This window comes from Leucopleurus acutus (genome assembly GCF_964270905.1).
Source record: "Leucopleurus acutus genome assembly, chromosome: 8".
Taxonomy (NCBI): Eukaryota; Metazoa; Chordata; class Mammalia; order Artiodactyla; family Delphinidae; genus Leucopleurus; species Leucopleurus acutus.
The window spans coordinates 60,462,782-60,488,606 of record NC_139151.1 but is presented as its reverse complement, the minus strand read 5'-3'; the positions used below and the strand labels follow the sequence as shown (position 1 = coordinate 60,488,606).

Below are 25,825 nucleotides of genomic sequence, written 5' to 3'. Positions count from 1 at the left end.
ACTGCAGAAAGTTCTTCCAAACTGCACGTCTACTTCACCCTCATTGAGACTCTCACAGCCCTTAACTCCTCTCACCTAGACTCCCTCATGCCCTTCACACCTACTCAATTTTACACATGTTGCCAAAGTACCCATTTTTAAAACATAGCCTGAATCATGTAAGCCTAATAAATGCTAGGGAGAAAAATAAGGCAGGAAAAGAAAACAGAGTCTTGGGGCTAAGGATGGAAGGAGTGCCTTTTTTTTTTTTTTTTTTGCGGTACGCAGGCCTCTCACTGTTGTGGCCTCTCCCACTGCGGAGCACAGGCTCAGCGGCTATGGCTCACGGGCCCAGCCGCTCCGCAGCATGTGGGATCTTCCTGGACCGGGGCACGAACCCGTGTCCCCTGCATCGGCAGGCGGACTCTCAACCACCGCGCCACCAGGGAAGCCCAGGAGTGCCATTTTTAAATAGAGTTGCCAAGGAAGACCTCACTGAGAATGGGATATATGAAGAAAGAACTGAAGAAGTCAGAAAGCAAGCCACATGGCTACCTGGGGAGAAGAGCATTTTAACATTCAAAAATCCTGAGACAGGAGTATGCTTCATATGTTTGAGAAACAGCAATAAAATTAGTAGAGCTGGAGCACAGTGAGGAAGGGGGAAAGTAAGAGCAGATGAGGTAGGATACTCAGTTGTGTAGGATCTCACAGGGCATTACAAGGACAGAAATGAGGTACTGATACATGCTACAGTATGGACAACTGACACAAAAGACCAAATATCATATGATTCCATTTATATGGAATACCTACAATAGACAAATCCAGAGACAGAAAATAGGTTAGCGGTGCCAGGGCCTGGGTGAAGAGGGGAACAGGGAGTGACTGCTAAAGGGTACAAGATTTCTTTCTGGGGTGATGAAAATGTTCTGGAATTAGTTATCAGTGATGGTTGCACAAACCAAACCAAAAACACTGAATTGTATACTTTAGAAGGGTGAAATTTATGGTATGTGAATTATATCTCAATTTAAAAAAAAAGGATGAACGAACTCTGGATGGGCTGGAAAATCAAAGACGAGTATTGTGCAGAGGAATGATATGATCTGATGTTTGTTTTAAGAAGGGTCATTTTATTCTCTATAATATAATCTATCTTGTATAATAGTCATGAGTATGTCAATTTCCTCCAACTAAATTGTAAGTTTCCAGAGGGCAGGGGCTGAGCCACATTCATTTATATCTGAGAGCACTTAGTGTAGTGTCTTACACATGGCTGGTGCTCAATAAACTTTGTTAAATTAAACTGCAACCTTAGCAGTATGTTCAATTCACTCACCATTTTCTTTCTGACTTTTCATTTGTCATGTTTTTTTTAGGTCCTAGAATTTGGGATCTGCTCCTTCCTCCGCATTTTCGTAGTTTACATCCAATATCCAAGCTGCCTGTCATCTGACTAATGCAACAATCTCCTTAAACTAACCTCCAGCCTCTTCTCACACTAAGCCATTCTATAACCAGAAGCAAGAGCCATCCTTCCTAACCTAGGGATGCTATTTTCCTTTCAGAAATCTACAAGGGCTTTCCTGCGTCTGAGACATGCCACCTTTCACATACTATCTCCCTTCCCCCAGTTGCAGCCATCTCTCCATACACCAAACCTTAATGTATTTGCTCCATCAAAACAAACTTTTACACTCACTGCACAAAACCTATCCCTGTCTCTGATCTGTCATACAGGCAGTTCTTCCCAAATGGAAAGCTTTTCCATAAATTTCTTTTTAAAATATCCAAATCTATGTCTCATTTCTAGCCTTGCCTCTTCTGTGAATCACCTTAAAGATCTGAGATGAGAACTCTGTCTCACCATTCACTGAAAGGACTCTCTCATGCTTACATACTTTAAACTGAATGAGCACCCTAACACGTTACTGTGTTTGTCCTAACCCTAACCTAAATAACTATATATTGCTATTTTTCTCAAGTAAAGGTTATTACAACAATGTGTGTGAAATAAAAAATTGACAGTCTTTTCTACATGGCTCAGACTAAAAGATATTTAAGGGCACACATCACACCTCTTCCTTTATAATCTCTATTTTAGTGCCCTTCTGCTTACAGCAAGCTACGAAAACCCCCTTCACCCAACTTAAGGGAAATCATGTGAGGGAGTCACAAATAATTCACAAACTCCTAAGATTCTTCTCTCAGTACCTGAGGCAGAAGTTTTTCTACCTACCTCATCTTTGCTGGTATATTCTACTATTTCTGTGCACAGGTTGCTGCATTTGATCGTTCCTAGGTTCTGCTGGTTGCTCTTCCGATTACAGGAATCTTTGTAGAGCATGTACGGGGTACCTGTCTCTGTCTGAGACTCAATGATGGCATACCAAAGCTGCTGAGCTTTTACAACTTTGCGGAAACGACCCTCTTTCTCATAACTGAAAGGCAAAGCTAGTATTATTTTAATATTCCCTAAGGAAAATCTTTATTGCAGATAACATGAACAGAAACACCAAAATATAAAATATTGAAAACTCTTAAATTTCTTACTAAGTTTTGCTAAGAGAAAGAAATTAGGAATATGATATTTATTTTACTATGGCTAAAGTCAATCCCACTAAATCAACAAAACCTTCCATAATAAAAAGGAACAAAACCTGAAGTACTCAAATTGTGCTACTGTGCTAAAGCAGTACTGTTGTGCTATTATTTAATGAACTATTGACATGTGTGTCCCAGTAGCCCTTGATTCCTGTGTACTACACAAAGCGTAACTTGTTCTGTCGAATGTACTTTATGACAAAGCAAATTAATAATAACCCTGCTAAATAACTCTTTGCATTAATTTTTTAAAGGATCAATTAAAAAAACCTGAATACCTATTTACATATCCCAAATTTTCAAGAAAGAAGACAAACCAAAATTTTGGTGAAGATTCAGGAAGAAAACATGACCAAAATAAAATTATTAGTCACATTCTCTTCTAGATGCTTCTCAAGATTCCTAGAAACTGGCTAATGATTGACGTAGTTTTAAAATTTAGATCCTGTAAATAAAAGAAACACACAGTTAAAGCATTATTACTCTCATATTTTTCCCATACCTTTCATATAGCTTCTCAAATTCTTCTCCCCAGACCTCATCCAGACCAGGACACTCATTTGGACACATCAAAGACCAGTCCTGCAAAGGGAAGAAGAGTACCAACCATAAGAAACTTCAAATAACCAACCACACGTAGTCCATTGGGAACACTGCAAGGGATATTGTGGCTTCCATAGACTGTCTTAAAAATTTGCTTTAGAAATAATAATTTTAGGCTCAGGCCCAAACATCTAGTTTTGCATGTTTGTTCATGACCCTTCAACCATTTAGGTCAGATAGCATCTACTTTAGAGAATAAAAATCCAAGAAGGCAAGAATGGCATCTCTTAACTTGTTCAGCATGCCTTTCCATTGCATAACATATAGGTGGACTCTTCCTAAGCATGATTTAAGATGACTGAGGAGAAAACTTATATGAATCAAGTTGTTATTACTAACAAGTACCTATCTCTCACCTGATTAGTCTCCACTCGTTTCATGAAGAGATCCGGAATCCAAAGGGCAAAGAAAAGGTCCCTGGCACGCTGTTCTTCCTTTCCTGTGTTCTTCTTTAAATCAAGGAACTCAAAGATGTCTAAATGCCAAGGCTCCAGGTAAATAGCAAATGCCCCAGGTCGCTAATGGTAAACAAATCATCATTCTTCTCAGAATCAGAATAAAACAAAGAAACTTCATATTTTCCAAAGCACTTCAATAATATCTCCTTGGATCTTCACTATAATTAATGAATTAAATGAGATAATACAAATAAAAGTACTATAAAAATATAAAGTAGTAGTAGTTTTCTTACAATTCTAGCAGTAAAAAAGAGCATTTAACATAAAGAAAATGTGGAACAAGAAAGACTAAATAGGACTTCCCTGGTGGCGCAGTGGTTGAGAATCCACCTGCCAATGTAGGGTACAAGGGTTCAAGCCCTGGTCCGGGAAGATCCCACATGCCACAGAGCAACTAAGCTCGTGAGCCACAACTACTAGGAGCCTGCGCTCTAGAGCCCGTGAGCCACAACTGTTGAGCCTGCGTGCTGCAACTACTGAACCCGCGTGCCTGGAGCCCGTGCTCTGCAACAAGAGAAGCCACCGCAATGAGAAGCCCACGCACCTCAACAAAGGGTAGCTCCCACTCGCCACAACTAGAGAAAGCCCTCGTGCAGCAACAAAGACCCAACTCAGCCAAAAATAAATAAATAAATTTATTTTAAAAATATAAGAAAAATAAAAGACTAAATAATTTATCTAAAATGACACAGTGAACTAGGGATGGAGCTTCCACTTCAGCAGTTGTCCAGCTTACTTTACACTATGTAACATGTATGCAAAGCCCAAAGAAAATCACTTTAACTTTGACAATAATGTTGTGCTCAAAAGGTCAAAAAGGTGGTATGTCTTATCAAGGTCCCCATAGATTGTTTTTTTTTTTTTTTTGCGGTACGCGGGCCTCTCACTGTTGTGGCCTCTCCCGTTGCAGAGCACAGGCTCCGGATGCGCAGGCTCAGTGGCCATGGCTCATGGGCCCAGCCGCTCCACGGCATGTGGGATCTTCCCAGACCGGGGCACGAACCCGTGTCCCCTGCATTGGCAGGCGGACTCTCAACCACTGCGCCACCAGGAAAGCTCCCCCACCATAGATTTTTTCTTAAGTGCATCAGAAGGAAATTCATAAACTAATAGGTGATTACTATGCCTACATATCCATAAAAGACAGGCTAGATAGTTGCAAACTATCCTGCTGTTAACATTGGATAAATGATCCAATACTCTCAACTTTACTTTTCCCTCTATAAAATAGACAGAGTTTTGTTTTGTTTTTGTTTTCTTTTTTTAAAGAAAAACCTAGAAAACATATTACAACCCTTTTTCAAGGTTAGGTATCAATATGAATCACAACTTTAGAAATTCCCTGCAAATAAACTGTCACGTAAGACAGCTGACTCAATCACTGGCTGCCTGGAGCCAGGGATAAAGTATGTATTGGTGGGAGTGATGGGTGAGTAATACAAAGGTGCATGAGGAAACATGTTGGGGTTATGGAAATGTTCTATGTCTTGACTGGTGTGATTACACAAGTATATACATCTGTCAAAATCATCAAAATGTATACTTCAATTGTATACACTTAAAAGTAAAAATTATACTCATTAAATTGATCATAAAAGTGGAAAAAAAGCAAAGTTGTTAGAAACATACACAATGAGCCATCTTATTATAAGCATATATGAGAAAAGATTTTCAGTTCTGGTTTCTAGGACTTTCAGTAACAAAGCATACCTTGTTTCCACCTTGATCCACATATCGAGCTGTGTTGTTATATACTCTCAACATCGGTACAAGACCATTGGAATTGCCATTAGTCTGAAAGAGAAACTGAGGATAAAGGCATCTGGAGGAGAAATAGGGGGCTCAGCAAGAAAAAGAACAAAACGGTTCAACAGTGGACAAATTACTCTCTCCCAGTCTACAGTTTCATCTGCTCCCCATCTCTCCCTCTGCTTTAAAAACATAATGCCCAACATAAAATAAAATTTTGCTGAATAAATCGCAATTATGTACGAAGTTATTTCATGGCATCTCTAATTTACAATGAGAAATTACAAGTCAAAAGAATCCAAAATCAGGATAGCTAAATTTAAACCCCACATGTTCAAAAGGTCACTATATAAAGAAATACTTTGGGTACAGTAAAAATGCTACTACAGTATCTTTTTCCCAAAAGAATTCAAGGCAATTTACAATAAGAATTATATGCAATGGATAAATCAAGACAATAAGGTAAATGGAGATTCTCAGCAATAAATGGATTCTAGAATGAAGATGAAAAAAATACATAAACTCTTAAGACTAAAAGATACCTCATCAAATTTTTAAAATAATCCTTCTAACCCCAAGGCAAGCCTTTAAACAACCTAGAAAGATAAGTGAGCAATGGCTCATCCTACTATTATGTAATGAACACCACGTAATGGAATGGTTTTCTTCTGGACTCTAACTTTATTCTATAGGGTTAGATATTTTCTTCACCTTACAGAGGAGGAAACAAACTCAGAGATGTAAAATAACTTGCACTAGCCACACTACTAGTAATTAGTGAAGATAGGATTTAAATCCAGGACTTAACCAAAACGATTACCTTTTTTTTCCTTTTTTTTCGTAACTGAAGTATAGTTGATTTACAATAGTTAGTTTCAGGTGTACAGCACAGTGATTCAGCATTTTTGCATATTATACTCCATTATAGGTTATTACAGTATAATGGGTATAATTCCCTGTGCTATACAGTATATCCTGGTTGCTTATCTATTTTAATATATAGCAGTTTGTATCTGTTAATCCCATGCCCCTAATTTGTCCCTCCCCCCGTCTCTCTCCCCTTCGGTAACCACAAGTTTGTTTTCTTTATCTGTGAGTCTGTTTCTGTTTTGCATATACATCCAGTTGTATTATTTTTTAAATTCTACCCAAAACCATGATCTTGACTCCCAGTGAATAGTGAACTAGAAGAGATGAAATTTACCTCATTAAGTGACAGTGTTTAAAGCTTGAATCTTGGCTCTATCACATATTAAGTGACTAATCTCTGGAAGTAATTTAGCTTTCTAAGCTTCAGCTTCCTCACTTATCAAATGAAGACTTTGTGGCTATACTCACAAAGTTACTGTAGGGAATAAAGTTTACTGTGTCTGTAATGGTATCTATCTCATAAGGTTGTAGTAAGGGTTAAATGTGTAATTCACATAAAACTTTTACAACGGATTCAGCATGTAGTGAGCAATGAATAATAATAATGCTATCATTATTGCTAAAATAAATCAGGATTCCAAAATCTGACCCTAGAGACCATCTAATCAACCTCTAATAAGACAGATGAAAATGAGACCAGAAGTGGTGAAATTACTCAGTCTAAGTCACACAGCCAGCAAGTAATTAACAGAGATCCAGGTCTCCCAAGCCCCAGCAAATGCCTTCTCAATCACAAGCCTGGTGCTTATGGACCTGAATCCCCCTAAGCCTATACACTTTTAGTCACACAACAGAGGCTTACCCCAGCAATGTAGCTGCCAGTAGCTCGAATACAACTCACAGCAACACCAATTCCCCCAGCCGACTTGGATATCAATGCACACTGCTTTAGAGTGTCATAAATACCTTCAATGCTATCATCTTTCATACTCAGAAGGAAACAGCTACAGGGGAAAAAAGTCACAACTCAGCAAGGAAACGAAGCAAAGCAGAATCAAAAAATGACTATATAATCCAAAGACAGTAAGTTAGGCAAATAAACAATTTGAAGCTTACAAAATTCCTAGGGGTTTTTAGAAGGAAAAACACAAAATAAAACTTTTTACTGGATATGACACAATAAGATATATCAACATATATTGTTTTAAAATCACCTTGCTGCCTACCCTAGATGCTAAGCCTGGAAGGAAGGCTTAAGAGATAAGTCTAAAAATATTAGCTTCCATGTTCACCAGACTGCAAATGTGCCCTTATAACATTTTCTCATGTAAATTCCTAAGCATACATAACACCTTTTCAACCTATTAGTAAGACAAGAAAAATTAAACATTTATGAAAAAAACCCCACCTATCCAATACTGAACCAAATTTGGTATGTCCATCAAAATTTAGCTTCCTTACAGTCTTTTTGAAGACAACCCTTCTACCTGTGCTTTGGATCTTATCCTCCTACCCCAGGAACCTTAGTCTTCCAATGATCCCTTCAGTAACTTAAAAATTCAACCAATCAGACGGACTCTGTTGACTTTTTCTATTAGATATTCAGACATTCAGAAAGGCACAGAGAATAATATAACATATACTTTGTACTTAGCACCTACCTCAAGAAATAAGACACTACAAATATAACCTAATTACAATCATATACCATTTCCATGCCTTTCTACGTTCTTTTAGCATTGACATATGTTCCACATTTTTGAAATTTCTGGCTCCATCTTACCTCTCTGTAACCCACTTTTATTTAACTCAATACTGTGTTAGAGATTCATTCCTACTGATACATATAGGACTAGTTTATTTTCACTGCTGTAATCTATTCCATTGTATGAATATACCAATATATTTTGTCCATTTGCCTACTGGTGGACATTTGGATTACTTCCAATTTGTTTGCTATTCTAAACAATGCTGCTGTGAAAGTTCTTAAACATATCTCCTTGTGCTTATGTCTAAGGATTTCTATAGGGTATAAACCTAGGAGAGGAATTTCTGGGTCAAAAGATATGCATGTGTTCCACTTTACTAAAGATTCTCCAAAGTGAATGGGTACGTATACTCCATCTAGCAATGCATTAGAGTTCCCTATGTTCCACACTCTTACCAATACTTACTATTATCAGCCTTTTAATTTGTATCAATCTGTTGGGTATGAAATATCTCATTATGATATTAACTTTCATTTTCTTAATCACCAGCAAAGTTTATCATCATCTCACCTGTTTATTAGCCAATCAGTTTCTTCTACAAATTAGCCCATGTTTCTATTTCGTTTTGTGTCTTTTTCTTATAATCCTTCAACAGTTAACATACATTGCAAATATCTTCTCCCAGTCTGAAACTTTTTTCACTGTATTTGGTTCACAGAAGTTTTAAGTTTTAATGTAGTCAATTTTTCCTTATATTGTTTGCTTATTATATCTACTTTAAGAAATCCTTCACTACTCTGAGGTCATATATAATCTATCAAGATTTAGGTTGATAGTCATGATGTCTGCAGCTCACTTTCAAATGACTCAGCCAAAAAAAAATTTTTTTTAATTTTAAAGGTAAAAATACATATATATGGCAAAATGTTAGTAAGTTTTTTATCTAGGCAGAAGTGAGTGCATGGGTGGAGTTCACTGTCCTTTTCTTTAAATTTTCTGAATGTTTGAAATTCATATTAAAAAGTTGAGGAGGAAAATATTTATTTTCTCTATATGTTCTTCTAAAAGATTTTACTTTCACATTCTCTTGAATTTATTTCTATATATGGCATGAAGAAGGGAAATCTAATTATACTTTTCCCCATAGGATAACCAATTTCCTTAGCACTGTTTTCCCAATGAAATGCAATGACACCCTGTTATTCATCAAGTTCCCATATAAGCCTGAATCTCTTTTTGAGCTCTCTGTTATATTCCAGTGGCCAGAGCAAATACTATACTATCCCAGAGTAAATATCACAAAGTATGGTATTTACTCGGGGATAGACAAACCATGGGTTTATAGTGGTCTTGAAATCCGGTAGGACTTTTTCTTCAAAACTATCTTGTTATTTATATTAGTTTCCTGTAGCTGTCCTAACAAATACCACTAACTCAGTGGCTTAATATAGAAATTTATTTTCTCACAGTTCAGGAGGCCAGAAGTTCAACATCAGTTTCACTGGGTCAAAATTAAGAACATTCCTCCAGAGGCTCTAGGGGAGAATATATTCCTTGCCTCTTCCAGCTTCTGGTGGCTCCTTTGCTTGTAGCCACATCACTCCAATATCTGCCTCTATCTACACACTGCCTTCTTTTCTTCTGTATGTATCATATCTCCCTCAACCTCTCTCTTATAAGGATATTTTTACTGGATTCAGGGCCCACCTGAATAATTCAGGATAATCTCCCTATGTCAAGATCTTTCTTAATCATAACTGCAAAGACTCTTTTCCTTATAAAGTAACATTTACAGGTTCCAGGGATTAGGACCTGATATCTTTAAGCAGTACTAGATTATTCTTAGCATTTTGCTCTTCCATATAAACTTTAGAGTCAGCATGTTGAAATTCTGACTGGAATTACACTGAAACTATAGATTAACTTGGAAAAAACTGACATTGTTATAATATTAAATCCATTTATGAATATAAGATCACTCTCCATTTATTTGTTTTTTAATGTCCTTCAATTACGTTTTAGAATTTTTTCCTTAAAAGCCTTACACACCTTTCATTAGATTTATTCTTGGGTACCTTCCAGTATTATGATATGTTTTAAACTTAAATCTTCTAACAGCTAAAATATAGAAACTCAACTGATTAATTTATGTTGAATTTACATCCAGATATTCTGCTGAAATCTCTTTTTAATTCTAATAATTTGTCTGTAGATGCTCTTCAGGAATCATTACAGTTTCGTTCCCTCATTTCCAATCTTTTTTTTTTCTTATCTTACAATGCTGGCTCAGGCCTCCACTACAATGCTGAAAACAGAGGTCCAATAGATCTAAGTTTTTAGTGGATTATCTTTTACCAAATAAAGGAAGTTATTTTCTGTATCTATTTTGCTAGTTTTTTTTTATAAAAGTATTAAATGATATAAAATGTTAGTGCAATGAAGTACATTAATACACTTTTTGATGTTAGCATATCCTTGAGTTCCTCGGATAAAACAAACTTGCTTAGGGTGTATTAGTTTTTTTTTTTTTTTTTTTTTTTTTTTTACAAATTACCAGACTCTGTTCCAATGTTTCCTTTATCAGAAAATGGCACTATAATAAATCCTGTTACTCTACCCATAAACTCAGGAACCACTCTTGACTCATATCCAAATCATCAAATTCTATCAATTTTACCTCCCAAATCTCCTGAATTTGTCTATTTCTCTCAATCTCTATTTTCACCTCCCTAACCCAAAATACCATAATCTCTCATACAGACTACGATTAGAGTCCTCTAATTACTGTCAGTATTTACTTTTTAAAAAAAAAACTTTATTGAGATATAATTCACATACCATACAATTCCCCATTTAAAGTGTACAATTAATGGTTTTTAGTATATTCACAGAGTTGTACAACCATCACCACAATCATGTTTAAAATTTTATTATCGGCATTTGTCTCTCTTCAATTCATTTACCACACTGCAGTAAGAGAGCTTTCCAGAAAGTAAATCTCATTTAATCAGAACAGGAGCGATTAAATGTACATCAGGGCTTCCCTGGTGGCGCAGTGGTTGAGAGTCCGCCTGCCAATGCAGGGGACACAGGTTCGTGCCCCGGTCCAGGAGGATCCCACATGCCGCGGAGTGGCTGGGCCCATGAGCCATGGCCGCTGAGCCTGCACGTCCAGAGCCTGTGCTCCGCAGCAGGAGAGGTCACAACAGTAAGAGGCCCGCGTACCGCAAAAAAAACAAAATGTATATCAAATTAATTTTTAAGTGATGAACTGCCTAGTTTCTTCAGGTCAAGGTTTATTTCCCTAGCAAAAGCATTTCAGAACATTAAAAGCGACTATAGATGACACATACCTAGAAAGTTGTGGGCGGTTGGTGCCAGCATTGAAGAGAGTGGGAGAGGCATGGGTAAACCACTTCTCAGAGAGAAGGTTGTATGTTTCAATAGCAGCATCGATATCTTCTTTGTGAATGCCCACAGATACCCTCATCAACATATGCTGTGGTCTTTCAGCCACTAAAAACAAAAGAGGAATTTTCACATAATGGGACATGTGAGAAAAACTAGGCTGAGATATGTACTTGAGTCAAAAAATGGAACACCAAAAGACAATTTTAAAAATTTTACACCAATAAGCAGCAAAATTATTCATAAAGTAAACCTGAAGTTTAAAATGTTAGAGTTTAAATAGAAGTGCTAAGGCTAATAGCTCAAAGCTCTATTTTCAATATAATGAATAGAAAATGTACCACACAAACACATTCATGTCTCACCTTTTCCACTGATCTTCAACAAATAGGATCGCTCCAGCGTCTAGAAAAAGCAAAACAACAAAAAACTTCCAGGGCATAGTTTTTAAAGACATAGTAGATATATCATTCACAATAAGGCAATCTTTTTAAATCTTCTCCGTTTTTAATATAATCTTAAATGACAAGAATAGCATATTTCGTTTTACTAGCTTTAGCTTGGAACATTATCAATTGGCTATTTGTTTTGGAAAAGACTGCCTGAAAATTTCTGGAAAAAGCCAGCTCTATGTTAATATGTATAATGTTAATAGCAGATGTTGTAGTATTCATCACCACATCATAATGGTTAACATTTATGAAGTGCTTATAACAGGCTAGGCATTGACCAAAGTAACGCGCACACTCACTCCTCAAGAGAATTTGCTGTTGAAATTTTGTTATTATCCCCATTCTAAAGATGAGGAAACTGAGGACAGAGAGATTAAGTATCTTGCTAATAAGAAATGGAGCAGAGATTTGAACCCAGGTGGTCTGACACCAACATTCATGTTCTCAATCACTACATAATACTGTTTATCAACACAAAAGTACCTAGAAAAGCACTTGGCACATAGTAGGAATTCAATAAACAGTTGTTGCATAAACAGTAGAATATGGAATCATTCTGGCAAATTACCTGCATAACTCCAAAGGTATCCAGAAGTAATATTTGGAAAACTTGAAAACTGCAAATGAATAAGCTATCTTTCCTTAATTCAAACAACCACCACCACTCTAACCCCACTAATCCCACAGGTCCCCCAACTCCCAACAAATTACTACCTCTATAATTACATCACTAAAACATAAACAAAAACCTGTATTTCCTGATTCAAGGAGGAATTCCCACTCAATTGAAACCCATTATTTACCTTAAAGCCAAAGTAATTATAAGAGAAATCTCGGTCATAGATAATGGCAGAATTCAGGCGCTGGTGAAGGTAAAAAAAAAAATCCATAATTAAGATTATTAGATTTATTTTCACAAACTCTGGTATCTTTCAGCCCTGACTCCAGAACTAAAATTGACATAGAATATAAAAGAGATAACACTAAGTATTACTTAGCATAGAATAGAAATCCATACCTGATGTCAAGAAAAAAAAATTATATAAATTGAGTATACTAATTAGGTTTAAAAACATGTACATTAAAGGACTAGAAGAAAACATTTAAGTTGTATATAAGTAAAAATACATATGTGACTTACCAAACTTTCCCTATTATGTTTACAGTACATCTCTGAAGAAGGAAAGAACATGAGCATAAAAGGGACTATATTATCACCCTTAAACATGTTTTTAGATTAGCTATTACTCCAAAAGTATCGGAGCCATATAATTAATAATATGTATTTTTATCTTCCATTTTAAACTGCACATAACAATATATAAGATAAATAATTACGTTAATTCTAAGGCTCATCAAATCCATGGTCCTTTAACAGGTTTTAAACAAACTACTGCTGTGACAGTAATATTTTAAAGCAGAACTGGCCATTGTTACAGGCTTTTGTAGGCTATACAGCCATTTAAAGAAAACAAAAGCAATTAGGCACAAATAATCATTTTGGATAGAGAAATGTGGAGCCAGTCTTTCAAAATACTATCAGTATTTCCATATAAGGATCCATGTCCAAGGACTTGAAAAATCTATACAAAACTCTTCCCTACTAAGTCCGTGTGCCATAACTACTGAGCCCACGCTCTAGAGCCCGAGAAATACTGCTTTACACAGTATATTTCAACAATTTCCAAATTCCATTCATTCAGGTATCATCTCATCTCCATGATTTGTGTTAACTACCATCCATTCTATTAAGACTTTCATTCTCACTTTTTTTGACTTTAATAAGTTTATTTGAAAAAGAAACTTGTGGGAATTCCCTGGCAGTCCAGTGGTTACGACGCTATGCTTTCACTGCCGGGTTTAATCCCTGGTAGGGGAACTAAGATCCCACAAGCTGCAGGACGTTGCCAAAAAAAAGAAAGAAACTTGTATGTTGATTCCATAAGTGGAAGACTAGTATAAGTTGTCATAAAATGAAAACCATAATAGGGAGGGAGGGAGGGAGACGTAAGAGGGAAGAGATATGGAGACATAAGTATATGTATAATTGATTCACTTTGTTATAAAGCAGAAACTAACACACCATTGTAAAGCAATTATACTCCAATAAAGATGTAAAAAAGAAAAACAAAACTCTTCCCTTCCTTTTAAATTTTTAAGGGCATCTTTGTTGCCAAAGACAGGTAGGGGCCTTGCATGAAAAATGGAGAACTGAAATACTTGATTATCAATATTTATTTTTTAGATACAGGTTTTTGCTGTCGTCATTTTATTTTTGTTTTTCACCTGTCTTCAAGATTATACATATGAACAACACACAACTCAGTTTTCCCTCAGTCTCTTTAACATGAGATACATATTTAGAGACAGCCGACTAATCATTTTATTACCTACAGTTAAAAGTGGTTTCTAACCTGTGCAGATATCCATGGTAAATAAATCCTGTGTGCAAAAGGGCTGGCTGGACCTACCCATCTTTTCCCTTCTGTTCTTTGGGATGTAGTTAAGAAAGGGGTTGAAACACAAATGGATAATTTTTAAGTTGCTGAGCAAGAAGATCTTTCAAAATTTTACCTGAACCACCCTTTTGGAAGTCAGTTTAGCAATGTCTACTGAAATTTTAAATGTACATACTCTTTGGCTCAGCAATTCCACTTAAGGAATTTACCTTACCGATACACTCATCTACAAGTAAAGCGCTACCATACAAGGATATTCACTGCAGTGAAAAATGGAAAACAAATATTCATCACTAGAGCAATTCTTACATATATGTATAATGATGATACAGCTACAGAATGGAATTCTATGCAGGTAATTCATAAATGCTAATAAAGAACTATCTCTAAGATATACTTGCAAGTGAAAAAGTAACAGAAAGAATAGTATGCACAGTACACTACCACTAAAAGGAAAAATAAAGGTACACATACGTGTATTATAGAACAGCTCTGGAAAACATTTTAAAATGACAAAATGTTGCTGTTTCTAGAGAGGAAAACTAGGATTCAGAGAAGCAGAAAGAATTACTTTTTACCTCTATCTCTTGTAGTGTTTAAATTTTTTAAAATGTGCTTATTGTCTTAAAAAAAAAGAATCTATAAAAAATTTTTCACCAGAAAAGCATTATACATACATCTTTATTGGCCAAAACAATATCCACTGTTGACTTGGCCACCATGGGAGAGTGCTTGCCATTATGTGGATTTATGTAGTTGAAGAGGTCTTCCATTACATCTAAAAACAAAACAACAGAAAATTAAAATATCGAAATCACTTAACGGCTAATTCAATCTTCAGGTAATAGTTTAAAACAGTGGTTCTCAACCGTTTTTCATCCCAACCCACCTTAGTACCTAGCACAGAAAGTGCTCAATGAACATACACACGTCTAATAAATATATAAGGAAATATATATATTTATAAGCTAAATCTTCCAGAGTTAGAGTGAGCATAGGCTCCTGTAGTTTGAAAAAGACTGCCAGATGATTCTGACATATAACCCCATTGAGAATTACTGGTTGAAAATAAAGAAAAACAGAAATTACAACCTCTTCTCAAGTTTTTTTTATCCTAACAAAACAGACACTCAACTTAAAATTCAAAACCTATCATCCCAGGCATTTTACTTCTATAAATGCACATTTAGTAATAAGCCCTCTCTCTTCCAGACATCACAGCAGTATTTAGTCCTCTGCATTTATACATATAATACACATATACACAAAGCTGGCATTCTGACTGAATTTGACTTGAATCCATAGTCAATTTCGGGAGAACTGATATCTTTACAATGAATCTACTGAAGAGTGAGATATAATGTTTAAGTCCCCATATAACAGATCTCGAATTGAAAGCTGAAAGATTTCTACTCTCGGTCTACCAGCTGACTTCTTATATACCACTTTTTATATACCTGACAAATTATTTAACCTTCCTTTGCCCACATTCCCTGAGCTATAAAATGGGAGTGCTGACTAATGGTGACAAAAGACTGACTGTAACACTTTGTTTAAGCCAGAAATTATCAATAAATATTATTCTTTTTTCCAACCACACCACCACCAAGCATCTAAAGATGCGTTTCAAAAAAAAAAAAGAAACAAAAAGACAAAGAAAAGTATCCATTGACCCTTCCATGCAGCAGGTCAGCAGCATGGAGAAATAGGAAGTTCTAGTCTCCCTCTGCCACTAACCTGCACACTTTGCTTTTTTAAACAAGATGGAATTTCTCTTTCTGACACTCAAGGTTTCATTCTAGTACCCTTATAAATTTTCTGAGAATACTAAATTCTTTCTAACTTTTTCCTCTAGACTCACCACTGAATACTTTCTTTGTTTCTTTGTGCAAGTTAGAGACGGCAATCCTGGCTGCCAGGATGGCATAGTCAGGGTGCTTAGTAGTCAAGGTCGCAGCTGTTTCAGCAGCCAAAGTATCTAGTTCCACAGTAGTGACCCCACTGTATAAGCCTTGGATTACTTTCATGGTGATCTGAGCCTATAAAAGCAAAACCAAGAATTACTTGTGCTTTCCCAAGAACCAACAGCTTCCTTAAGAGAGCAAGGAAGAAAACAATCAATTTATATCAAGATAAAAGACAACTTCCTTTCAGGAAAAATTATCTTTCAGAATGGTGGGCTGTGGAAAATTTAGTAATGAGAATTCATAAGCCAACAGAGCTGCTAGAAAATGCATACTACATATACAATGAAGAAGTGTGGGACGAAAGAAAGAGAGAAAGAGAGAGAAAGAAAGCGGGCGGAGGAAGGGAGGAAGGAAGGAAGTTAGTTTTAAAATCTAAGTAGAGCTTTTACAGAGATTAACAGTCACACAGGGAAACAGCTGAAAACAGACCAATGATTCTATCATTATTTCCCCATCTTGCATTCAAATTCTCTCTATATAATCAGGGTTCACGCTACATACTTACCCATTTTGCCCCAATTCTACCTAAGGACAAGTACGGGAAAGCAAATGAATCAAACTTTAATCATTCCAATGAAAGGAGATGAAGATATAAGTTAGAGTTGGGGCTGAGTCATCAAATAATTTAATGGCTACTCCCTCTTTAACATTTCACAAATTACAAAATATCTCAACTTTCATCATCTTCTCTGACATTTCACAATTACCTGTGAGATGGGTATATAACTTTCACCACTTTACATGAGGAACCAGGTTACTGGGACTTGCCCAAGCTTTACTATCTAAGTCTTCTGGCTCCACATCCCATTCAACCTCAATGCATTTCACTGTTTTCAAGACCGTACTGTAAGAGATACCCCTCTTTAAAACACACGACGCTAACACAAATATATATGGAATCTAAAAAAAAAAGGTTATGAAGAACCTAGGATCAGGACAGGAATAAAGACGCAGACCTACTAGAGAATGGACTTGAGGACACAGGGAGGGGGAAGGGTAAGCTGGGACAAAGTGAGAGCGTGGCATGGACATATATACACTACCAAATGCAAAATAGATAGCTAGTGGGAAGCAGCCGCCTAGCACAGGGAGATCAGCTCGGTGCTTTGTGACCACCTAGAGGGGTGGGATAGGGAGGGTGGGAGGGAGAGAGACACAAGAGGGAAGAGATATGGGAACATATGTATATGTATAGCTGATTCACTTTGTTATAAAGCAGAAACACACCATTGTAAAGCAATTATACTCCAATAAAGATGTTAAAGAATAAATAAATACATAGATAAATAAAACACACAATGCACAAGTCAAGAAAGACAAATTCGGGGCTTCCCTGGTGGCGCAGTGTTTGAGAGTCCGCCTGCCAATGCAGGGGACATGGGTTCGTGCCCCGGTCCAGGAGGACCCCACATGCCGCGGAGCAGTGGGGCCCGTGAACCATGGCCACTGAGCCTGTGCGTCCGGAGCCTGTGCTCCGCAACGGGAGAGGCCACAGCAGTGAGAGGCCCACGTACCGAAAAAAAAAAAAAAAAAAAAAGACAAATTCCATGTTGTATATATGTATGTGTTTACTGAATCTTTAAAAAAAAAAAAAAGATTAGGGAATTTCCCAGTGGTCCAGTGGCTGTGTCTCCAAGCTTCCACTGCAGGGGGCACGGGTTCAATCTCTGGTCGGGGAACTAAGATCCCACAAGCCATGCAGCCAAAAAAGAAAAAAAAAAACCAGATTAATCCAACAGAAAATGAATGCCATTTCCCAGTTGACAAAAGCATGCCCCCTCAAAAAAAAAGTGTGTAATTACTAGTTTAAAATCTATTCCAATTAAATTTCAGACCTAAGCTCAGGTTGCTCCTGATCACTTTCTTCTCAGATCCAACAATTAACTCATGTTCAGTAAAAGAGTAGTGAAGTCTTCTAAATGATTTCTGGTGCTACGTGGCAAGTAATCAGAACTCAGAATAAAATAATGTCTGTGTGCTAATAACCATGTCAGATCTAAAAACACGTAGACTTTTTCAACTAAATCTACCCTAGAAAGCTCGAGTCAGCTCTAGCACACCTGCACTCTGAAATGTGTGCATGAGGCAGTAGAACACCTATGAGTCAAGATACCTAAGTTCTTCTTCCTACACTCCCACTCACTTGTACAAGTCACTCCCCTTCACTTTGGACCTTCCTTATCTATAAAACAAGGAAGATGAAATACGATGATCTCTCAGGTTCGTTCCAACTCTAATATTCTACTATTCTAATTATTGTCTAGATTTCTAAATGTAAAAGGGAATTTATAATAAGCATATTTTAAAGCTGTATAAAATTATTTTCTTTTGACCATTTTGGTCAATTCAATATTTATTGAGCATCTAATTATATATGTGTTAAGCATTGTGGATATCACAAGAACAAGATACAGGCCTCCCCAGCAACTCTCGGGGAGGACAGAGACATATAATTAATTTCTATACTAGGTGGTTAATGCTATGAGGCCAGCACAAGTGCTAGAGTAGTACAGATAAAATACCTAAATAAGGAGGGGGCAGTACGGGTTTAAAAAAAAGAAGGTTCTTACAGACTCCGTTTAGTAAGATCATTTTGAAAGCCATGTGGAAGATGTATTTGAAGACGGCAAGATGAGAGGAAGACCAGGAGAACACTTCAGAGACCACTACAGATAGCAGTCTAGATAAGGGATGCTGTCTAGATAAGGGTCTAGAGTAGAGGAGTTATAGAAAGAGAAAAGCACAGCAACTTGCTTATGAATAGCTGGCTCTCCTTAATTTAAAAGCTGGCCATGAAATCTATTTTATATTACTTTTATATTACATTATATTACTTTAATGTATTCTTTCTACATAGATAACAGAAAAGCAAATTTCCAACCAGTTTCTACCCAAATGACCACAATTCCAAAACAAGTTTTTCCACTTATGAATAAAATAATTTACTCAAAGAACTCTCTAATATGAAATGTTAATGTCAAGTTTTCCTCTTTGCTCACTTTTATACTTCTCTGAAAAGTCAGAACTCACAGCACAGAACAAGATTTAGAAAAAAAGTTTTGTTTCGTTTTGTTTTGTCTGTTTTATTTTTTTTGCCACACCACACGGCTTGAGGGATCTTAGTTCCCCGACCAGGGATCAAACCCAGGCCATGGCAGTGAAAGCACCATGTCCTAACCACTGGATCGCTAGGGAATTCCCAGGAAAAAAGAAAGTTTTAAGCAATAAATTCACATTTTATATCCTAGGCCAAACCAAAATATAGAGCAAGTGAGTGAAGGGCCAGAGATGAGAGACAAGTAAAAAGAAGCGCATGAAGCAAGGAACCCAAGATATAAAGCCCATTTACTTACAGGATCAACAAAGTCCATATTGAGTCCATAACAAAGCTTCTGGATTCGAGATGTAATTTTGTCAAACATAACTCGCTCTTGGCGGCCATCTAAAGAATCAAACCATAAATTCATGTTAGCACTTATTAAGATAGCAATGTCAAAGAATCAAATGTAATCAGCATGTAAACTTTTTAAATTGGCCAACATGAAATGCAATTTCATAGATAAAAGATTCAGACCCCCAAGAGTTCATCGAGAGATTATTTTTTCATCTTCAAAAAGTAGGGATTCTATACTGATTCTTCCCTTACATTATACATCAGATGGATTCTTACAATAAATTTCCCTACCCCACCTTGTCCAAATGACAGGCAGAATTATTCTTTAAAGCTTAAGTCAAAATCATATCACTACCCACCGCCGCCCAATAGAGGTTTATCATCTCCTTCAGAATCAAGTCAAAATCATTACAACAGTCCACAGAATCCTACACAACCTGCCTTGTGTGCCCCCTTTCCCAACTTCATCTCCTACTCTCCCACCTTCCTCACTCACCATACCCCGCAACCCTGGCTCCTTGCTATCTCTACCTCTTTTAGGTCTTTGCTCAATGTCACCTTCTCAATAAGGCTTTCCCAGATCACTCTATTTTAAACTGCAATGCCCCAAACACAGCCTTGCTCCTCTTTATGCTCCTTCTATGCTTTATTTTTCTCTATAGCACTTATGGTCAGCTGACATACTCTATGTTTCACTTACGTATTTGTTTGTTGTGTGGCTCTCCACATCCACTAGAATACAATTTCCAAAAAGAAAAAGATTTTGTCACGGTTTATGTACCAATGTATTCCCCAGTGCCCAGACCAAAGACCAAGGCCTACCACATAGTAGGTACTCAAATATTTATTGAATGCTAAATGATTTATAAACCTGTCTCCATTCTAACATCTTCATGATAAATTTGGCTTACATACTCTCCTAGAGTAATTAATGATTTTGAATTTACTTCACACCATGTAAAGAAGTACTTCTTTCTATTTGTATCTCAAAACAATCTTCCAGAGGCAACCTCTTAGTTTTTATTTTGGAGATACGGAAGCATATACATATGGACCTCATCTAGTTCGTCCTTTTATGGTTTTGGACTTAGATCCTATTGCTCTTTGCTCTTCCTAACAAAAAGTCCTGGCTGGCCCAAGGACTTTCTCAAATGTTTGGTAAAGAATAAATAAACAGTAAGATACCACTAGTAACCCATCACCAATAGAACAAGTTAGTCTTTCTTAAACACTGATATATTAACTAAGATGGCCCTTCTCTTTCTGATCACCACTGTGACCTCCTTTTCTAACCAGACTCACATATGCCAGTGTTTAACTCTGGAATACAGTTAATTAGCTGGCCTACACTGGGACTGAGCCCTCAATGCTCTACCAGCTGGTTAGGCAGACAGGTGACCACAAGGCAATATTAGCAAACTGAGAATCTGCAGCTGCCAAATTAATCAGGAAACTGACAGAAAGTACAATGGCAACTGTCTTAATTCACACTGGAAAGTGGAGGCACACTAAGGGGCTGAAGGACCAATGATCCACTGTTCTCTAGCCTATCATTCCTCTTGGTCACTTTTTTCAACCCACATGTTGATTTTATCATATCACTAATCCCTGCTTACATTATTATCCTCTCAAACAAGGCCTTCCTTAATTTGGTACCACATCTCCTCTACTGTTCCTTGTGAAAGAGCCTAAGTCCCAACAGGGCCTCCCATTCCCACATCCATATCACTGCTTATACCTTACTCTGCCTAAAAGTCCCTCTTCCACCTTTCCATATGTCTAACTCCTCCTCACTATTCACCTCTCACCACATCCATGAAACCTGCCCCAACAACTGTAACCCACATTGACCTCTTCTTCCTGTGAAATCCTCTAGAACACTAATTGTCTGATTTCCTCTTGGTGTAAGCTGTCTTTTTTAATTCCTCTCTCTTCAGGAAGACTTTGCTAATACTGTAAGACCAAGGATGTGTCTCTTCTACAAGATATGAACTTTCTATTCCCTCTACCTGCAACGTTCAGCCCACGGACCTTCACATAGCTGACTCTTAGTATTATTCTGGGCTCAGATCAAATGTCAGCTCCCTCCCTGAGGGTACAAACCAAGATTACTTTCTCATTCATCTTTATCACATTACCCTGTTTTACTACCATCATCTCACTAACCACTATCTGGAATTAACTGATTCTTACATGTTTACTTGTTTCTTATATACACTTAACTACTGTCACTCACCGCAGGATGTAAACTCCAATGAGAAAAGGGATTTAGCTTGTTTTGTTCACTGCTGAATCCCCAGTACCTAAAACAGTTCCTGGCATAAAGAGATGCTGAATACAGTCAGCCCTCTGTATCCATGGGTTCCACGTGAACAGATTCAACCAACCGTGGATCATGTACAATTTACGAGCCGCAGTTGGTTGGAGCCCTGGATGGGGAACTGGAACTCACAGATGCAAAACCCACCAAGGCCGAGGGACTACTATGGGACTTGAGCATACACGGATTTTGGTATCCACAGCAGGTCCTGGAACCAAATGCCCATGGATACTGAGGAATGACTGTAAATACCTTCTGAATAATTGAATGAATGGGCTTCTATAGCCTATACCTTACCTATTAGAATATTGAACATATTTTATTATATTATTGTTCTTGTCTATCTTTCTCAATTGATTGTAAAGATTTTTGAAAACAAGACCTATGTCTGCCTACTCACCACTGTAACCTCAGTGCCCAGCACAGTATCCACACAGATCTGTAAAATATAGTAACACAGTGGGCTGTAAAGGGAATTAGAAAGGATGGGAGGGAGGAAGGGAGAAGAGAAGCAGGGATAGACAAAGGATATGGAATAGAAGAGATTATCAGAGGGCAAACAGATGCTTTAAAAGGTATTATTTTGCAAACTTTTGTTTCAGTTTTATGTAAATATTTACATATACATGTGTGTGTACTCAGTCATGATGTAAAATGCAAAGTTTTGAAAACACTATACTAAAGTCCAAAGCACACTTTTCAACTCAGCTACACTGCATTTGTTCCATTTGTTCTCAACTTTTTTTTTTTAACCTTAATCTCCTTGAGCAATACGATACTGTCCCACCAAGAAAAATGGCCCAAGACAGCAGATGAGAAAAACTCATCTACTATTCCCTTCTGTTATCTAACAATTTTCATATGGATTATTCCTGCATCCCTAACAGCCCTAAGATCATGGAAGATGGAGATGCCTTCTCCCTCTATTATTTCCCTCATGGTGCTAAGCAAGATATTAGCACATTCAGTAATACTTTAGGTAGGCTGCTAGTTGCCCTCCTGAATAATCACATTAAGATTAACAAAACCATTCATCCGAAGATGTGGCACATATATACAATGGAATATTACTCAGCCATAAAAAGAGACGAAATTGAGCTATTTGTAGTGAGGTGGATAGACCTAGAGTCTGTCATACAGAGTGAAGTAAGTCAGAAAGAGAGAGACAAATACCGTATGCTAACACATATATATGGAATTTAAAAAAAAAAAATGTCATGAAAAACCTAGGGGTGAAACAGGAATAAAGACACAGACTTACTAGAGAATGGACTTGAGGATATGGGGAGGGGGAAGGGTAAACGGTGACAAAGCGATAAAGAGGCATGGACATATATACACTACCAAACGTAAGGTAGATAGCTAGTGGGAAGCAGCCGCATAGCACAGGGAGATCAGCTCGGTGCTTTGTGACCGCCTGGAGGGGTGGGATAGGGAGGGTGGGAGGGAGGGAGACGCAAGCGGGAAGAGATATGGGAATATATGTATATATATAACTGATTCATTTTGTTGTGAAGCTGAAACTAACATACCATTGTAAAGCAATTATACTCCAATAAAGATGTTAAAAAAAAAAAAAAAAAGATTAACAAAACCTACATGAGTTAGTCTGCTACTACACTATCATGCCAGAAATGGGGGGGGGGTGGATACCCTAAGCAAACTAAAGATCAAAAATAAAATAAAGAAACAAATCTAAGTACAATGTTGTATATTAACAAGCCTTTACAGATGAACCAGTTTGCAAGGCAGAAATAGAGACACAGAGGTAGGGAATAAACCTATGGACAACAAGGGAGGAAAGCACTGGGGGGCGGGGTGTGTGTTTGAATTGGGAGACTGGGATTGACATATATACACTAATATGTATAAAATAGATAACTAATAAAAAAGAAAAGAAAAGAAAAGAAAAACAAGGCTGGCAGAGTCTAGCAGCAAACCATCTGGATCATATTAGGTTCTCTGAAGGAATGAGAAACAAAATAAGACCTGCCTTTTGTTTGTTGTAGATAGTACTTTTTAAACCACAGTATTTGAAAGTGGACCCAAAAGGTTAAAAATGCAACACAGAGGTGTTACCCACTCCAGAGATCTAAGTCCACAAGTTGTCAATTCATCTGTTACAGATTTATCGTAAGGGCTCCTCATACTTACATACCTTTTTCTAAAGGTCTAAAAAACTGAATGCTCCTCTCTCATTCACAGGTATGGACCAATAAAAGTGCACTACGTATTTTGATCTTTGGTCTCATCAGCTAAAACGGGAGACTTGGGAAATTCAGAGAATGATGTTCTAAAGATACTGATGCCAGGAAGGTCCACCACTGTCCATCTCTCAGCTGTACGCCACCTAGTTACAACCAAATCAACTACCTGCCTACTCACAACACTCATGATATCCTATATTTTAAAATAATTATTCTCATCCACTCATGAATCAGCATCTATATTCATGGCAGGTCCTGTGCTAAGTGTGGGCATAAAGTCCTCATCTTTGAAACACTCACAGCCTAGTGGACAAAACAATCAGTCAATCAGTGTTCACTAAGTGCCTACAATTTTGAAATAACTTCTTTGCTTCAACAGAGGCAAGTAGAGTCGACTCAAAACGTGTTCGTACCTGTCCCATATGGTTCTCTGTTAAGAGTATGTTTTGCTCTTGTTTTTCCAACCTGATAAAATCTTTTCCGGAGGCAAGTCTGTCTCCTCTTATAATTAATTTCACAGAATCAAGCAAAGGACTGACACAAAGGAAGGTACTCAGCAAGCCTAACGGGAAATAAGTGTTGAGGAAGAACACAAGTCCCTGGCCCTTCCCGGTCCCCCACGCCGCCAGAAGATGTCTTGGCCACCCTACTCTAATTCCATATCTCTTCCCATCAAGGGTAAGGCAAGCCAGTCCCGATCCCAAACTCCTCTGGGACCACTCCTGGGGCAAACGGCAACACATCCCTCACGAAGGGCAAACTCCGTGGAGATGTCTGTATCTGAGCCTGACGTTTTTCACCCCACAAAAGAGCTCAGGAAGCTGCTAGGTGCCCGTGTAGGGTGCAGAGCCCCTGCTTCACTAGATCCCCCCGTGCCTAGGACAGGTGACCAAGCCTTTCAAATAAAACTCTGTTGTTCGCTATGGGTTCGAAGCCTGGCCTCACCAGCATCGAACCGGGTGACCGTGCAGTCTCCGCACCTCTCTCTGCGCTTCAGTATCTTCACCCGCGAGGCGGACCCAATAACCCCTACCTCAGGGGCTCCCGGTGAGGAATCAAGTACCGCCTGCAAAGAGCTGTGCGCGCACAGCTACTATTCGCTAAAGGGAAGGTGTTACCCTTTCGACATGCGGCCGGATGGCAGAGCCACGGGGCGCAGACTAAAGGTCAGAGGGGGGTTGGAGACAGACTGACGAAAGGGCAGGAGGCCGAGAAGGTGACAGGGCGGGAAGCTGCCGCCGGCAGCGCGGGAAGCGGCGGAGGCGGGCGGGCGCGGCTAACTGCTAGGGCGGTGGCAGCCCGCGTACCTCCCCCACCGCCCCCTCCCCGGCGTCTCACCTCGCTTGATAACATGCATCGCAGCTAGTGGCTGAGGCGCCGAGGGATGCGAGACGCGACTGCAGCTCTGACGCGCCGGCAGGATCGAGAAGGTGGCAGAGTGCGGAAGGTCAGGCTCGAGGGGTTGCTCGGGTGCAGGGCCTGGCGTTAGGGCCAGAGCGCACTTTCCCTCCACAGAACAGGGCAAGGCAATCCGAATCCTCTTCCCGCTCCCGCCAGCCGCAACGCAAAAGGGGCGCGACAGAGCTCGCAGGAAGTTATGCGACGGGGCCAGCGCCGCGGCCGGCGGGCAGGCCTAGCGTAAG

The 25,825-nt window shown here is 38.2% G+C and overlaps 1 protein-coding gene across 4 annotated transcripts in view; it reads right to left on the bottom strand.

The window, feature by feature from the left end:
- Positions 1-25,790, bottom strand: part of RRM1 (ribonucleotide reductase catalytic subunit M1) — a 35,354-nt gene extending 9,564 nt beyond the window's left edge. Inside the window, exons 1-12 of one of the 4 annotated variants that reach the window (XM_082844850.1) lie at positions 25,521-25,790; positions 19,615-19,703; positions 16,156-16,333; positions 14,972-15,072; positions 12,639-12,698; positions 11,749-11,788; positions 11,329-11,491; positions 7,129-7,270; positions 5,358-5,441; positions 3,546-3,707; positions 3,089-3,168; positions 2,222-2,423 (exon numbers count right to left, since the gene is read on the bottom strand). In XM_082844850.1, the coding sequence (XP_082700976.1) occupies positions 2,222-2,423; positions 3,089-3,168; positions 3,546-3,707; positions 5,358-5,441; positions 7,129-7,270; positions 11,329-11,491; positions 11,749-11,788; positions 12,639-12,698; positions 14,972-15,072; positions 16,156-16,333; positions 19,615-19,703; positions 25,521-25,539 (1,320 nt within the window). In that variant the 5' untranslated portion in view covers positions 25,540-25,790. Of the gene's footprint in view, positions 1-2,221; positions 2,424-3,088; positions 3,169-3,545; positions 3,708-5,357; positions 5,442-7,128; positions 7,271-11,328; positions 11,492-11,748; positions 11,789-12,638; positions 12,699-14,971; positions 15,073-16,155; positions 16,334-19,614; positions 19,704-25,127; positions 25,282-25,520 lie in introns of those variants that run through there. The other 3 variants (XM_082844852.1, XM_082844851.1, XM_082844853.1) reach the window with 3 other exon arrangements.
- Between the last annotated feature and the right edge of the window lie 35 nt (positions 25,791-25,825).